At 56.3% G+C, this 15,896-nt stretch overlaps 2 protein-coding genes across 2 annotated transcripts; one reads left to right on the top strand and one right to left on the bottom strand.

Moving 5' to 3' along the window:
- Positions 1–76: 76 nt before the first annotated feature.
- DNAJC30 (DnaJ heat shock protein family (Hsp40) member C30) lies at positions 77–2,730 on the top strand. The gene has a single exon (XM_032327674.1). The coding sequence runs from the start codon at positions 109–111 to the stop codon at positions 787–789; it is 681 nt and encodes a 226-aa protein (XP_032183565.1). The 5' UTR covers positions 77–108; the 3' UTR covers positions 790–2,730.
- A 4,394-nt stretch (positions 2,731–7,124) lies between these two features.
- On the bottom strand, positions 7,125–11,034 carry VPS37D (VPS37D subunit of ESCRT-I). Its single transcript, XM_032327673.1, has 4 exons — positions 10,818–11,034; positions 9,304–9,475; positions 8,762–8,844; positions 7,125–8,208 (listed from the first exon to the last, which is right to left on the bottom strand). Exons 1-4 carry the CDS (start codon positions 10,953–10,955, stop codon positions 7,846–7,848), a joined length of 756 nt encoding a protein of 251 aa, XP_032183564.1. The 5' UTR covers positions 10,956–11,034; the 3' UTR covers positions 7,125–7,845.
- Positions 11,035–15,896: the final 4,862 nt, after the last annotated feature.

Raw genomic sequence — 15,896 nt, 5'->3', positions numbered from 1 at the left:
CTCCCCGCCTCCGCTTTTACTCGATTGGCTACAGGGCGGACGCGCTGCGAACAACGCACGCCTCCCATTGGCCAGTTCGTCTTGCACCGCCCGCATGTCCCATCCAAGATGGCAGCCAAGCGCGATCTGAGGTGTTCGCGGCGGTTACTGTGGAGGTTGTGGCTGGTCCCGACCGGTCCACAGAACCGGGGATCCGGCCTGGGCCTACAAGCGAGGACTTACTCCCAGGGCGACCGCTCATACTCGCGCACCGCGCTCTACGAGCTGCTCGGCGTCCCCTCCACGGCCACGCAGGCGCAAATCAAGGCAGCTTACTACCGGCAGAGCTTCCTCTACCACCCGGACCGCAACTCGGGGAGCGCCGAGGCTGCCGAGCGCTTCACGCGCATCTCCCAGGCCTACTTGGTGCTGGGCAGTGCCACCTTGCGTCGCAAGTATGACCGCGGCCTGCTCAGCGACGAGGACCTGCGCGGCCCTGATGTCCGGCCCTCCAAGGGGCCCGCCGGCGATGACCGCTCGCCCCGCGCCCGGCCACCTGCCTCCTGGGCCCACGACCGCGGTCAGGCCGCGGCGGGCGCCAGCCGCACCATGTTCAACTTCGACGCCTTCTACCAAGCGCACTACGGAGAGCAGCTGGAGCGCGAGCGGCGCCAGCGGGCCCGGCGAGAGGCCCTGCGCAAGCAGCAGGAGGACCGGGCCAGGAAGGGCTTCCGCTGGGACGAGACCCGAGACACGACTTTTGTGTTCCTTCTCCTCACAGCCTTCGTCCTCATAGGCTTTCGTTTTTAATCGGAGAGAGGAGGAGGACAGGGCAGCCGCCCCCAGCCGGCCCCGAGAAAATGGCCTTTCCTGTCTGCTTGAACCCTTTGCCTTCGGTAGTCTACCTCTGCTGGGGTCCGCAGGAGCTGCCTACCCCCTCTTCGTCCCCGGCCGCCCAGCTTAGCCGTCCACCTGCACGCCCCTCCCCCACGGTCCAGGGAAGAAGGCTTTCGGATGCCCAAGAAAGAGGCCCCGAGAAGAAGAGTCCCGAAAGCCCGAGAGGGAAGGGTTTTCTGGAGTCCCTTGGGTGCCTGCTTCCAGAGGTTGCCTTCCTGATGTTGTCAACTTCTGGAACACGTGCTCTGGCTTTGTTCTAAAGCTCGGGGCAAGCCCTGTCTGCTCCTGCCCCGCGTTGGTCCGGTGGGGCGCCTGTGTAACCTTGAACCGTGCCATGTGACCCATTGTTGGCTGCCAAAAGAAAAATTCTGGGGTTGTACGAACCTTGTCTTTCTGTGAGTTCCCCAGCCACAGGTGAGACCTGATGTAGGGTAAGAATGGGACCTTTGGAAACCTTGCCACTCTTGCTCAGGCCCAGGCCCCACTCCCCCTTCCGCTGGTGCCATGTGGGAGCGGGAAAGCAAGGTCACCGAGCGTAAGGGACCAGAGTGCCTCTGTAGGACCTCGGAGAAATTACTCGGTGGCATGGCCACAGAGGAACAAATCATTTTGCTCTCTTGAGGGCTGTCACACTTTATTATCCATAGTTCTAATGGGCTCGGGGATTAAAACATGATGTTAGAGTCCAGTTTATCCTTGGGACAGTGTGCCCCTTGCTAACTGTACAGTCCTGTCCCTTCCCCGAAAGACCGCAACAAACTGGAAATTTGAATCCGGCAAACTGGGATGGCGGCCTGTCCTCTTGTTTAACCTCACAAGTCAAGTCCTTGAAACCTGGCAGCTTGAGCGTGGCGTCGACGGTACTTGTAAGGGAGAGGAGGCATGTGGTGGAAACTTGGTTCTTTATTCAGAGCTGGCTGGGGCTTTTTTCTCTCTCGGCGTCTAAGTCGAGCTAAGCAGTACAGGTCACCGCTTGGCTGGAGCTGTAGTAGTCAGGCTCTTGATTCTGTGTCCCTGATCGTGGTGGTGGGGGGCGGGGAGGGGGGCTGTGAGAGTTCAGCAGCTCAGGTGTTCCTGCACTAGGGCTAAGTGGAAAGCTGTAGGATAGGAAAACCTTTGCAAGAGATCTACCACAAGAGTGAGGACAGAAGTGTAGGTTCTAACCAAAGCCAGCGGTGCTTTGGTATATTACTAAAAACTGCTCTTGAGAAATCCTAATAATTAGGATAAGGCCACAGCTAGTTCAAATTGGTGTCTCAGAAATGGTTTTGATTTTAGCCTTGGAGGTTGGGGCAAAATCATTGGACTTTGCTGTGACCATAGGATTCAGTGGTAAAGATCTGAGCAGGCTTTGGATTCAGACCTGGTAGGCTCAGTTAGCCTTGGTTTGGGGGGAGGGGCAGATGTACTTTTAGAGAGAACATTTAATGTTACTATGTTTCATATTTGGAAAACAAGTCCTTCTTGGAATACAAACAACAGGAAGTGTTTGGCTTGGTAGAATGTGCCAGAAACCAGTGGTTTGCAACCAGGCACCTGGACGAATAATGGAGTGTCCTTGGGCCATGATTCTGTCAGAGTTTCTATCAAAAAGGATTGGGGTTCTTTGGGGGTTTGTATAAACACTAGTGGTCTGTAATAGCTGGGACCTTTCTCATCGGTGGCTTTATATAGACCCCCCGAGTTTGTGTTCTGTCCGTGAATGTCAAAGCTAAGAACATTCCTTGGGGTCCCAGAACACGGAGGTATATAGGAAGTTCCAGAAGGTTGGGGGAGGGGCAGACCCTTTGAAACTTCTGGAACATTCCATGCAACTCCAAGGAGGGTGGTCAATAAAGTTTATTAATCATCCAACTGTAAGACTCTCCGTAGGCCTTAGAACCAGGCTCACGTTCTTCTCACAGTGCCATCCTGCCTGCCTCAGGTGTTTGGTTTTCGTTTTTGTTTTTTAGCCCAGAGTGAACTCTACTCTCCCTAAGATGGAGTCTGGGCCCTTTATGGAAAGGGAGATGTGTGGGAGGCTTTCTCAAGGATCCCCAAACTGGTTCCCATCATATTCCCCCCTTCCCACCTTTCCCCCTTCTCCTGAGATGGCCCTAAGTCGTGACTTTCTCAGTTTCTTACCTGCCCTACACAGGAGAGGCTGAACCAGGCCGAGGATATCATCCCCGCCTTCTAGGGGCTGCTGCCCAGTTACGGATAGTGGAGGAAGGCTCAGACATGTTCAACTCAAGACCCTTTTCTCCTTTTGATCACAAACTAAAAACTCCCTCAAAGGTTGGACCTAGGACAGGAGAAGGGTAAGAGCAGCCCAGCCCACCTCAGGCTGCGTTCATCGGGGTGGGCAAGTACGGTGTGCCGGTGAGTGCCACGCATACCAGTCCCAGACGGGGAGACACGGACAAGACAGTAGTCAAAGGTATACTTGTGTAGGCAATTCCAATACTGTCTTTGGACTCGATCAGGACTTTATTTCTCCTGAGCCAAACTTTGCCCTTTGTTACATTTTTTCCTGTTGGGTAACTGATCCTTTACAGACCCCAGCGCTGAGGGAGTAGGATTTCTTGCTTCCCTTCTGAGGTTCTGGCTTTTTGTTCACTTGATGCACCTTTCCTTCCATAATGATCCTAGCATGAGCCAAGATGAATACGAATAACCTCCCTTAGACCAATGAGTTGACCATTTGGTCATTAATATATAACGTAATGCACGCACGCACACACGCGCACGCACAGAGTCCTTACGGTCGCAAGCCTCGGCACCAAGGATGGAGCCCAAGTAAATGGCCACCATACTCGTTTTGGGGGAAATGGCCTCAGGGTGAAGGTGGCATATCTCAGACCTTTCTGGAAGGTCACCAGATCGCAGGAAGAGAGACTAGGAAGTAGTGGTGTTCCTTCAATCCACTGTCTTGAATTCAGTGCCCTAGAGAAGTGGGCTCTATCCTGGTCTTTACCTCTTCCCCATGCCTCAGCCTTGTGACAAGATCACACACTGCCACCTCCCATGGTCAGGATCATAGGAGAAGGCCCGCCTTGCCTGCCCTCAGTACCTTGGTTCTCAGGCCAGCTTGCGGGCCTGGTGGCCGTACGGTTTGTGCAAAGCAGTTGAGGGTCCCTCTGTTACTGTGTGAGGATGACCGCGAGACCTGAATCTGGGTCCTCGTGGTGAACTTGTATATACTGAGAACGCTCAGTGTCATCCCCAAGAAGCAGGTGCAGAGAGCACTTGCTCTGAGGTCATGGTCATGGTGTTACGCAATCTATCTCTTACGGCTGGGGTCCTCTGCGTTCTCCCTCCCATCCGGCTTTGGCCCCTACAGAATTCACACCCTCGGTTCTGGGAGGGGGCTTCTGGTAGACAAGGCAAGGCCTGTTTCAGGAGGACCAAAAATGGGCTGCAGCTCATGGCCCCAGAGGCCACACAGCCAACCTGCACACCGTGTTTCGCTCTGACTGGCACCACATCTTCAAAAACTTCAGCCAACTTTCAAAACGGAAGACTATATAAAAAAACAGATTTCTGACTTCTCTCAAAAAACGAGAAAACTTGCTGTCTTTGTGCTCACTTCCACACTTGTACTAGCACCTGGGAAAAGCTGTTAACATGTGCCTTTTAGGGAGGACATGGCTCCCGGGTTTGCGGCACGCCCACCCACAGTGGGGAAGCGTAAAAGGCCTTGATCCACACACTTGGCCATTTTGTTCATAATAGAGAAATGTCTCACTATGCTCCATGTCTGTCGAGAAGGGAAAAAGAAGGGACCATGCATTTTTTTCCAAAAAAACGGGAGAGGGTGTATTTCTTTGTGGAAATGGGCAGCTTTGCCCCTCTGTGAGCCTCCTAGCGCGGCAGCCCTTTGAGCTTGCAGATAACGTATGTTGTTACGAGAGCTCATGCTCTAAGCAGCGAGACAGAGTCTAAACCTTATTTTCATGTGGGACAAGAAGGATCTTTTGAGAAGTCTACAGCAATGGCAAGGCCCTGGACAAAGGCAGGTAACATCAATTCCTGCCCTCGATCATTTGTGTAAAATCCTTGTATAAATTGGAAGAGACCAACAGCTAGTCCAGCTTGAACCACTTGTCTCTAGCCTTGGAAGTCGGGGACAAGTTGTTAGCCCTGGCTCTGCACTGACCACACCACAGTTGAGTAGTAAAGATTTTAGCCCGCTCTGGTTCAGGCATGCTTGATTCAATAAGCCTTAGTCCCTCCCCTCTCCCTCGATTATGTTTTATATTTCAGACATAAGGGGGGAAGCTTAGGATAATGCCCGAGATAGTGATTCTTAAACAAGGATGTGTACATAACAGACTTTCTTAAAAGGGCAGGAATTCTTTGTTATTACAAAAAGGGATAGAAGTTTTGCTATTTGGACAACTTTTTGGTTTTGGTTTGTAAAAGCCCTGGTGGTTTGTAATAGGTGGGACCTTTCTCAGGGGCCCCTTGATGTAGACTCTCAGGTTCTCTCTCACAGAGGACTGAGCTCAGGGACATTTCCCTGGGGTCCTGGAACCTTGAAACAGAAAGTTCCAGAAATTGCCAGGTGGCAGAGGAAAAGCCCAGACTGGCTGGAAACTTCCAGAGCCTTCCAGAATATTCCATGTATCTTCAAGCATGAGGGTTAATGAAGTTTATTAACCATCCATCTCAAAGACTTTCTCATGGCCCAGAACTGAGCCCACTCCACTCTGTTGGTATCTATACCCACCAGCCTCAAGTCTTTTTCATGCCAGAGCTGAACACTACAAGGCCTTGTTCCCTACCCCTTCTAAAACTGAGTTTGAGCTCTTTAAGGAAGGTGAATGGTGTAAGACCCGCAGAAATAGATCATCTGGTTTGCTTGAATAATATTTTTCTCCCCTCTCAGCCCCTCCCCTGGGGTTGGTCATTCCTTTTTTTTACCTGTCCTGGGGAGGGGTGTCTGAGTGACTAGGGAGTGCACATTAGCCTCTGCTTTCCAGAGGCTGCTTGCTAATTCCCGCTAGTGGAGGAGGGTTCAGACATGCCCAATCCCAACGCCTTTTCTCCTTTTGGTCACAAACCCACAACCCTGGAAGCAAGGCCCAGGAATGGAAAACCAGGACAAGAGGGGCCCACCCTGCCCTAAGCTGTGCTGAGGGTGTGGGAGGTCTTCAAAGCCGTTCAGTCTTGTCTCCTGTCATGTCGGACCTTGTGATTCTGGTGTCCCTCAGCCTCCAGCAGCTCAGGGGCTAGCAACGAGGACAGCAGGAGAACCAAGGCCAGTGTGGGGTAGACCTTCTCGAGTGGACACTCTGCACAAGCTTTGACTGCACCCCTAACTGGGGTACCTCTGTCTAGACCTTCAGGGCTCTGGAAAGCTCAGATGGGCCAAGCCCTCTGACCACTGCTGAAATCTCTACAACTCCACACGGGCCCTGCTCGCTCATTTTTGTGGACGGACCCCATCCATCCTATGGTTTCCACCCACCGGTCTTGACTCTGACCTCTGGCTCTACACCTCTAGCCCTTTGCAGGTTTGGAGGCTAATCATCGCCTGTATCTCAGATGGCTCTCAACTCCTCGTTGTGGGATTTAGTCCCAGTCCCCGTTCTCATCGAGTGCATTGGGGACATGCCCAGGAGACCAACGATGGTGGTTTGTGACGGGGGTGAGTCCCTCCTATAGTATAAAACTTGAGTGAAGAGTAGAGCCAATGCAATATTTTCCTCTTCCTAGATGGTTCTGTCCCATGGACCACGATCACGTTCGCTTCTACAGCACTCTGCCTGCCCCCTCCTGTTTGCCAGACCTTCCAGGCCTCCCTGCCAATCGGCATCTCGTTAGACTTGACCTAAGCTGACCCAGGGCCTCTCCTACCCTCATCGTCTAAGCTGGCTACCGAGTATTCACCCTAGCTGAAAACATGACCTTCAGCCTCACAGAAGCCCCTCCACCCCTCACTGGAGGTGGTCATTCAGCAGGCCAGAGCAGGAATAGGTACCGTCCGGCCTGGGCTTACAAACCCAAGAAGAGAAGGTGCATACAGGTGAGGCGGCTGGAGAACAGTGATGGAGCAGAGTGTGCTCTGGCCGCAAGAGTTAGGAAAGACTCCCGTGGGTTGGTAGTCAGAGAAGGCTTCATGGAAGAGGCATCAGCAGTGCTGGACCTGAAGGACAGCTGGGCTTTGGATGGGCAGAGAGGAAGGGAGGGCATCGCAGGAGCTCGGGTGTGAAGGCCGTGACAGCAGAGTGGCTGGTTGAGGGAGCAGAGACGAGTCGGGCAGCATCGTCATCCTCATCATCACATTTATTGACGGCCCCTGGGAGGTGGGGCTGGGGACAGAACATACAAAGACAAGGACCTGCCCTCAAAAAGGTTCCATTCTAAGGAGACGGGGACAGAAAAATACAGAATGGTCTTTCCTGGGGATGGCCCACTCGCATCAGTGCAGGTCAGGAGCCCCTGGCCTACCTTGCCCCAGGGTCCGGAGCACGAGTGGGGCACAGAGTAGCCCCAGGGCCATGGTGTCCCTGGCCCCGCAGCTGGGGCCTGACCACCCGGCTCCTAGGCGGTAGGCCCCAGAACTGGGGAAAGGTAGGAGCAGGACGTGATGGAAAGCGCTCCTGTCGGCCTTGGCATTGTGCTATAGCCCAGTGGAGTGGAAGGGTGCAGTCAGGCCTCCTGGGGGAAGCAGGCACCTTCCGGGGGGGCCCCCAGCAGGAAAGTTCTTTCATTGGAGCTGGCCCATTACCCTGGAGGCCCCAGCCGGGGAGGAAAAAAAGGCAGCGTTTCCTCAGCGCCAGAGGCACCCTGCCCACCCCACCTCCGGCCTCTCTCTGGGCATCTTCCAGGTGACCCTCCTCCCCAGCTCAGCCTCCAGGGCCAGGGCCTGCCTGAGGCCAGGGGGAGGGGCCTGCCCCTCCCCCCACCCAGACAGTGGGGGAGGAGGAGGAGCCACAGATCAAGTTTGTCTGGGCCCCCCACTGGGGGGCCATACCCTGGATCCTACCGGTGGGGGGGCTCTGGCTGCGAGGGCCGAGGGCTCAGCAGCGGGGCTGGGCCAAGGGGGCACCCGGGGGAGCCCTTCAGAGGGGGCACTGGGCGGGAGTCCAAGGGAGGCAGGCTCCGGGGCACTGCTGGCGGCCCCCGGGCGGCCCCGGTGGGCAGGACGGCTGCGGCGGGGAAGGGTTTGGGGGCGTCCGCGGCAGCAGTGGGGGCCGGCTGGGCTGACCGCTCCCGGCGCCGCAGCAGCTCCTGCAGCTTCTCCGCCTGGGTCCGCCTCAGGTGGGCGAGGGCGCGGCCGCGCTGGAAGGCGGGCAGGAAGGCCTCCAGGCTCTGCTCGCCCAGCAGCAGCTGCTCCATCTGCTCCTGGGATGGGAGGGCGGGGACAGTTTGAGAAGAGCCCCGCCAGACACCTCTCCCCCCTCACCCCGAATCTCTTCCAGGGGCGCCCATCCCACGGCCGGGAGATGGGGCCCCTGACTTCTAGTCTGGGCCTGCCTGGGACTTGCCAAGGGACTGGGGACGCATGTCCTCTGCTGGGTGGAAGATGAGGCAGAATCAGAGATGGGGACACACCTGGAGTAAACTTAGGTGTCTCTCATCAAGGCCCCCCTCTGCTACCTCCTGGGACTCCCTGAGCACTGTGCTCCCGACCCAGCATGGAGAAGTTCGCCCCAGCTCCTCTGCGGACCCAGTCTACACTGTCCTACACTGAGACATTCACAGCTGGGGAGGATGAGCCTCGCTGTCCAAGGTGGAGAGCTGGACAGCAGCGTAGCGGGCTCTCCTGGGGCCAGGCACTCAGGGAGGGCTTCCTGGAGGAGGGGCTCTCAGCGCTGCAGTGTAAGAACGGAGGGGGGGCGATGATAGGCTGGGTCTCCCTCCCTGCCATCCCCAGCCCCGTGGCCCCTCCCCTCACCTCAGCCTCCTGCTCGGCCTCTTCCAGCTCAGCCTGCAGCCAGCCCAGGGCGCAGTGGGGGCTCCAGCGATGCACGCTCTCCTCTGAAGGCCACAGAGGGACAGAGGAAAGAGCGCCTGCCTTCAGGGCCCGTCGCCCAAGACAAGCCAGGCCAGAGACCCAGGGCCCGATCCTGACTCTCTCTGACCCTGTGTGTGACTCTCTGCTTCTCTCTGGTGCCTCAGGGTCCTGCCCATGGGATCAGTTTGTGAACCTCCCCCGGGGGGTCTGCCCCCCCCATCCTAGCGCAAAGGAGGAAGCAGAGGCTTTGCCCCCTAGAGCACCCCAGGGCAGCTTTTCTTCCCCTACTGGCCTTTCCAACCCAGTTCTACTCCTGGACTGCTCACTTCCCCAACTCAGTGTTCCAGGAGCGGCACCCCTAAGACTTGGCCAGGGAGGAGGGCTGCCCAAGACCTGCCCTTCAGAGCCTCGCCCTTCCCAAGCCCGGCCAGCCAGAAAGCCAACGGCGCCCGTCGCAGGCGGTTCTCCCAAGTGTCCCTCACCCAGTCGCTGCAGCTTGTCCGCACAGCTCTCGGCCACCTCTCGAAGCTCCTGGTACTTGATGGCCAGGGCAGCCCGGCCCATCTCCAGGCGGGGCCGCAGTGCCAGGTTCTCCTTGGCTAGTGCGTAGTTGGAGGCCAGGCATGCCTCCCGCTCCAGCTGCAGGCCCTGGAACTGCCAGAAGAGCCGGGAGGCCCACTCAGGGAGTCTGCCCAGATCCCCCTACTGCCCCCGCCCCACGCCGGGCATAGGGCCCAAGGGCCAAGCCCTAGGAACCTCGCCTTCAGGATGGCCGGCTAACAGGTGGAGGGACTCCAAGAGGCCTGGACGGGGCTTTGCCTTGAGTTCACTCTCTGGGCCTCAGTTTCCTCTTGTACAAAGTGAGCGGAAAACAGCTACCTTCCCGGGTTGTTGTGAGCCCAAGTCAGGAAAACGATGACCGCCTCCACAAATGTTAGTTAATTTTTAATTTTTCAATTAATATGTCTGCTCAGGTCCCTGAGGAGTCCCCCGCCCTCCTCTGTCCCATTTTCCATGCATGGGCAGCTTCCCTCTGGTTCCAGGCCTTTGTCTGCTTCCTCCTCAGGTGTGTGTGCCGAAAACATTCCCCCCTGCTCTCACTCTCCAGAGACATGTCTTCGCCCTGTCCCCGCACGGTACCCCCCTCAAGCCACCCTCGCTTCCCTTTGCACCCCTCCTCCTGCCCTCCAGTGGAATCCCCACACCCCAGGGGATACACACCCCCTTCTACTCCCGGATCCCCAGCACCTGCTCCCAGCTTCTCCTTCTCTTGCAGAAAGCAGACCCCCTTTCTCTCCTGGCTCTTGAGAATGCTTCTTCCTTCTGTCTGTCGGAGGGCCAAGCCCCCCTCCCTGCCCCTGGAGAACGCACTACCCTCCATCTGTCCCCTGTAGGATGCACAGGCCCCTCCTGTGTGCCTCCCTCCAACAGACACTTTTCCTTTCTACCCCCCACAGACCAGCAGCCCGGGCCTATCTCCCGTGAAATATACAACTTTCTCTTATGGTGGCCTACGGAATACACGCCTCAGCTTCCAGTCCCCCTCCCCAACGGAAGCCACAAAGCCCCCTCCGGCACCCTTAGAATGCAGACGCCCTCCCCAGAGGTCCCCCCAGGTGTCAAACAGGCCCCTAGTTCTCCCCTATGGAAGGCGCCTCCCCTTTCTGGCCCTACAGAACGTGGGTGTGCGAGACAGGGCCCCCCACAACACAGCCAGTCCCTGTCCCCGGAACACACCTCCCCGGAGCATCCGCTGGAGGACACGCCTCGCGGCCATCCCGGGGGTGCACGGGCGCCTCCCTGGGTCTCCCGCGCCCCACCCGCCCCAGGCCGGCTCCGGGCGCCCCCTTCCCCGGGGGCGGCTCCGCGGGGCCCACTCGGACGTGCCAGGTTCCCGCGGCCCCGCGGCCCGGCCCGCGCGGCCCTTCGGTCGCCCAGCAGGTCCGGCAGGCCGCGGCCCGTCCCCCGCGCCCCCCGCCCGCGCCCCCCGCGCTACCTTCCTGCTGAGCCGCACGATCCGGTCCAGCTTGGGCTCATCCTGAAGCAGGTCCCGGAGCTGCCCGGTGCTGAGGATCCCAAAGCGCCCCGGGCTGCCGGGCTCCGGCCCCGCCCGCGCCGCCCGGGCCCGGTACATGCCGCCCGCCCGCGCCCCCAGCTCGGCTGCTGGCTCGGCCCGCTCGGCCCGCTCCGCCCCGGCTCCGCTCCGCTCCGCTCCGGCTCCGGGATCCGGCTCTGGCTCCCGCCGCGCGCGGCGCTCCGCCGCCAGAGGGCGCCCCGCCCGCTCTTAAAGGGGCCGCGGCGCTGGGGCTGGGGGTGGGGCGGGAGGGGGCGGGCCGCACCCCTGGCGGCCCCGGTAGAGCCGCGCCTCCCGCACCCGAGAGCTCGCTGCAAAGCCATCCTCCCGCCGCCAGGCGGGTGTACCCGAGGCCGTCAGTCTCCGCACCCCGTCTCCGGCCGTCATTCACCACGCCCCCCCCCCCCCCCCCCCGGGCGCGGACGCTCCCACCCCAGGCGTTTACAGTTTGCAGGGCTATTTCACATTCCTCCCTTGGATTCGCACAACATTCTCCCGCGTTTGGCCGGGCGCCGGGAGCTTCTGCCCTGTTGCTAACTCGGACGAGCCATGTACCGCCCCAAGACTCAGTGTTCTCTTCTGTAAAATGGGGCGATGACGCACACCCTGAGGATCCGAGCTAGTGAATGCGGAGGGTCTTACACGCAGCCAGTGAATACCCAGTGCGAGTGATTGTTCTGCCAGAGATGGGGGAAACAGATGCACACAGATGATGTCATCTCCCCAAAGTCACATTACAGGTACATGATAGGCGGGCTCGGTTCTTCCTGCCTGTGCAGTGTGCACAGAGCACGTGGTGCCTCTCTGTGCCGGGCACTGGGTGAGGCTCCGCAGGGGCATGGTCTCTGCCCTCAGAGAGCTCTCGGATTGAGGCAGAGTCACATTCTCAGCTTCCCTTCGTGCAAGGGAGAATGGCAGGTGTCACCACGGGATGTCTTCCTTTGTGATTCCCACGTGATGCCAGAGGATGTCAGGTAGCTTATCTTCAAGCCACTGCCGGGGTCCGGAGACAGACACTCAGAGATGAAGTCACTTGTCTAAAAATCAAGCAGCAGTGACTGGAGCTTGATCCAACTCACTGCCCTGAGAAATCGCAGAGGTGGGACCGGGGCACTCTGAAAGCCTCACAAGGGGTGGGGGTAGGGCTGGTGGGGGGAAAGACAACAGCAGAGGTGATATTTGAGCTGGGTTTTGAGGGATGCATAGGAGTTCTGAAGCTGAAGAGAAAAAAAGCAATGAACCCAGAGAGAACTTCCTCTGCCAAGGAGTCTCCCAAACCAGCCAGCGCACCCTGGGCATGGCAGAAATATGTGAGAAGGAGAGACAAAACGGGCCGTCCATTGGAGAGGTGCCCAATGGACTTGAGCAGGACAGGCTTGTTGACGGATTGTGATGACAGTTTTCCTTCCACGTTTTTTTAAAAGATTTATTTATTTACTTATTTGACAGACAGAGATCACAAGTAGGCAGAGAGGCAGACAGAGAGAGAGAGAAAGAGGAGGAAGCAGGCTCCCTGCTGAGCAGAGAGCCCGATGCGGGGCCTGATCCCAGGACCCCGAGATCATGACCCAAGCTGAAGGCAGAGGCTTCAACCCACTGAGCCACCCAGGTGCCCCCTTCCACATTTTTATGATAACTGAAATTTGATTTTCCCCTTCAAGACTCAGCTGGAAGAGCACCACCTCCAGCAAGCCGTCTCTCCCTCTCCAGGGTGGGTTGTGCGCCCCTGTCTTCCGGGCTCCTACTGTCCCTGCTGTTCCTCCCCCCTGGTCCTGGTCACTAGCAAGAACACCTCTGCCCTTTCCAGTTTCCTGGTTATGATCTCCCTGGTTCTGCTCTGCCTCCTTAGGACTCACCATTTCCTCTAAACTTCCAGAGTGCTCCTAGACATGCCCCCCTACCTGCCCTGCTTTGCCCCTTCCTCCTCTGGGCTTCCCGAGGAGGCGCTGGTTAGATCCCATGGGAGACGCTGGCCTCAGCTCGTCCCCTCTTTCTTGCCAGTCCCCGCCCCCCTTGCTCAGTGGACCCTCTGTTGAAGCCACCCAACAACACATCCCGTAAACCTTCCCCACACTCAGACCCTCGTACCCGCTCCTGCCCTCTCGGGAGATAGCTCTGCCGTGCATCCCATGGAGAAGCTCCCACCAACTTTCTGCCTCACCACTTTGGGTTTTTTCTGCATCTGCCCTGGAGTCCTTCCTTCCCGGCTGCGTCCAGGAAGAACAGCCCCCCTTGTTCCAAAACCAGCCCAGATACCTTCACTATGGGTCTCCCCTCCACCTGCCTCCCCCGAGATGCCTTGACCCAATCTAGTAGTTAATGTCTCGCTTCCCATCTCTGGCTCTTCACCTTTCAACTTTGCCTCTAGACTGCCCCCTTCCTTTCACCCCCCCCCCCAATATTTTGAAGGAACTTGGGATGAACTGAGTACTTGTGTATCCGCCCCCCAAATTCATATGTCACAGCCCGAACCCCCCGTGGGATGGTTTTTGGCGGTGGGCCTTTGGGAGGTGATCGGGTTTAGATGAGGTCGTGAGATTGGGGCCCCGTGATGGGATTAGTGTGCTTATAAGACGGGAAGGAGAGACGGAGTTCTCTCTCTCTCAAGGACACAACAAGAAGGTGGCTCTCTGCAAGCCAGGAAGAGGGCTCCCACCAGAAGCCCCCGCTGCTAGGACTTTGATCTTGGACTTCCCAGCCTCCAGAAGTATGAGAAAGAAAAGTCTCTTGTTGAAGCCACTCGGTCTGTGGAATTTTGTTTCTGCAGCCCCAGCAGACTCAGACATGCCCTGTACCCTCACTGCCCAATTCCTCACCCTCCTTATTCCTTGACTCAGGCTGACGGCACTCCCTTTTCACCACTTCCAGGGCAGTGCTCAAAGTCAAGGTCATCGGCCACTTCCTTACCACCAAGGGCTACTCTCACCGACCACTATCTTTTTCTTGACCACACTGTGGTCAGAGCCCAGATATTTCATCGCCATCGGGCTGGTGAAAATTAAAAAGTCAGATAACATCAAGTGTTGGTGAGGGTGGGAAGCAACAGGAGGTCTTATGCCCTGCGGGCGGGAGAGAGAATCGATTCTTCGCTCCAGAGAGCAGTCTGAGAAGCTCACGATTCAAAGACACCCCCTGCCTATCATACTACCCAGCTCTTCCCCTCTGTCCACAGCCTAAACCCTAGAAAACGGTGAGTGTGTTACTTTACGAGGCAAAAGGGACTCATCTGTATCAGATAGTCCAGTAGAAATAACAACAACAACAACAAAAATGAGGCAAAAGGGACTTTGCAGATATGATTAAATTAAGGGTCTCCAGATGGGTTGGGGGGGATGGTTCTGGATCATCTAGGTAGACCAAAGTCATCACAAAGGTCCTTATTAAAGGGCGGCAGCAGGCTCAGAATCAGAAGACTTGTGGCAGGGGAATCAGAGAGCCGGAGACGGAGAGAAGCTCCAGGACACTGTGTTGCTGGTTTTGAAGATGAAGGAAGGAGCTTCACGATAAAGAGTAGAGGCAGCTTCTGGAAGCCAGAAAGGGAAAGGAAATGCATGGAGACTCTGGAGGGAGCGTGACCCTGCTGACATCTTGACTTCAGCCCAGTGAAACCCATTTTGAACTTCCGACGTCCAGACCTGTAAGATAACAAATTCGCAGGGTTTTAAGGCACGAATTCGGTAATTTGTTATAGCAGCGATAAGGAACTAATACAAACTTATTGCTAGGAATTTTTGGTCCCCTGGGCTAGGAGACAAGAATGGGAACACTCACGGTGGCTCTACTTGTCATAACAGAAAACTGGAAACAACCCAAACGCCCAAGCGCCGGAGAGTGGCAAAGGATCCAGGGAACCATCATACGGTCAGTTCTTTGTACTAAACACCAATGGACGTGAGCAAATTTTAGCTACCCCTGTCGATTTCAGTGAATCCACAAACAATGCTGAGCGAGAAGAGACCTCCTCCCTGCAGGGCTGTTTTCACAAAGTCTAGAAACATGCAAAACTATACTTCCTATTGCTTGCAGATATGTACAAAGTAAAAGTGGGAACAAGAAATACCAAATTCAGGAGCATGGCTGTCTGGCAGAAGGAGGACGGAGGGGAGGAGCCTGGGTGGCTCAGTGGGTTGAGCATCTGCCTTGGGCTCAGGTCCCGATCCCAGGGTCCTGGGATCGAGCCCCCATTAGGCTCCGAGCCCCGCATTAGGCTCCCTGCTCATCGGGAAGTCTGCTTGTCCCTCTGCCCTTCCCCCTGCTCATGCTCTCTCTCTCTCACTCTCAGAGAAATAAAAAAAATCCTTAACAAAGAAAAAAAAAAGGATAGAATCAGGGAGGAGATCAAAGGAAGTTCAACAGCATTGAGAGAGAGTTCAATTTCTTAAGCTAGTGGGGGTACCCGGTATTATTCTTTATATTTTTATTAAAGTCTGAAAACTCCCCACACCAGGCTCCCTGCTTGCCGGGAGGCCTGCTTCTCCCTCTCCAACTCCCCCTACTTGTGTTCTCCTTTCTTGCTCTGTCTCTCTCTGTCAAATAAATAAAATCTTCAAAAATAAAATAAAGTTTGAAAACTTTCATATAAAATTAGTAATTTTAGGGTCTATTTTTTTTAAAGATTTTATTTATTTATTTGACAGAGAGAAATCACAAGTAGATGGAGAGGCAGGCAGAGAGAGAGAGAGAGGGAAGCAGGCTCCCTGCCAAGCAGAGAGCCCGATGCAGGACTCGATCCCAGGACCCTGAGATCATGACCTGAGCCGAAGGCAGCGGCTTAACCCACTGAGCCACCCAGGTGCCCCGGGTCTATTTTTAGATATAGAATCAGACAGACCTGGATCCCTTTCTGAGCTCTGCCTTTTTGTGTGACCAAGAGTAAATGCCTTCATTCCTTGAGACCCAGTTACATTATCTGTAAAATGGGTAGTTGAAGGATATGTCCTGACATGTGTCTTGCATGATGCCTGACATCTAGTCAGTGTTCCAAAAACAGCAGCTGGGAAG

This window comes from Mustela erminea, chromosome 20 (assembly GCF_009829155.1).
Source record: "Mustela erminea isolate mMusErm1 chromosome 20, mMusErm1.Pri, whole genome shotgun sequence".
Lineage (NCBI taxonomy): Eukaryota > Metazoa > Chordata > Mammalia > Carnivora > Mustelidae > Mustela > Mustela erminea.
This window is presented reverse-complemented; position numbering and strand designations above follow the sequence as displayed.

What these genes read in the sequence shown, in the direction of transcription:
- VPS37D (XM_032327673.1), bottom strand. Translation starts at nt 10,955, where the DNA reads ATGTACCGGGCCCGGGCGGCGCGGGCGGGGCCGGAGCCCGGCAGCCCG. An exon ending in TCGTGCGGCTCAGCAGGAAG is followed by an intron (nt 9,476 to 10,817) that starts GTAGCGCGGGGG and finishes CTCTTCTGGCAG; the next exon opens with TTCCAGGGCCTGCAGCTGGA. An exon ending in AGGCCGAGCAGGAGGCTGAG is followed by an intron (nt 8,209 to 8,761) that starts GTGAGGGGAGGG and finishes CTCCCATCCCAG; the next exon opens with GAGCAGATGGAGCAGCTGCT.
- DNAJC30 (XM_032327674.1), top strand. Translation starts at nt 109, where the DNA reads ATGGCAGCCAAGCGCGATCTGAGGTGTTCGCGGCGGTTACTGTGGAGG.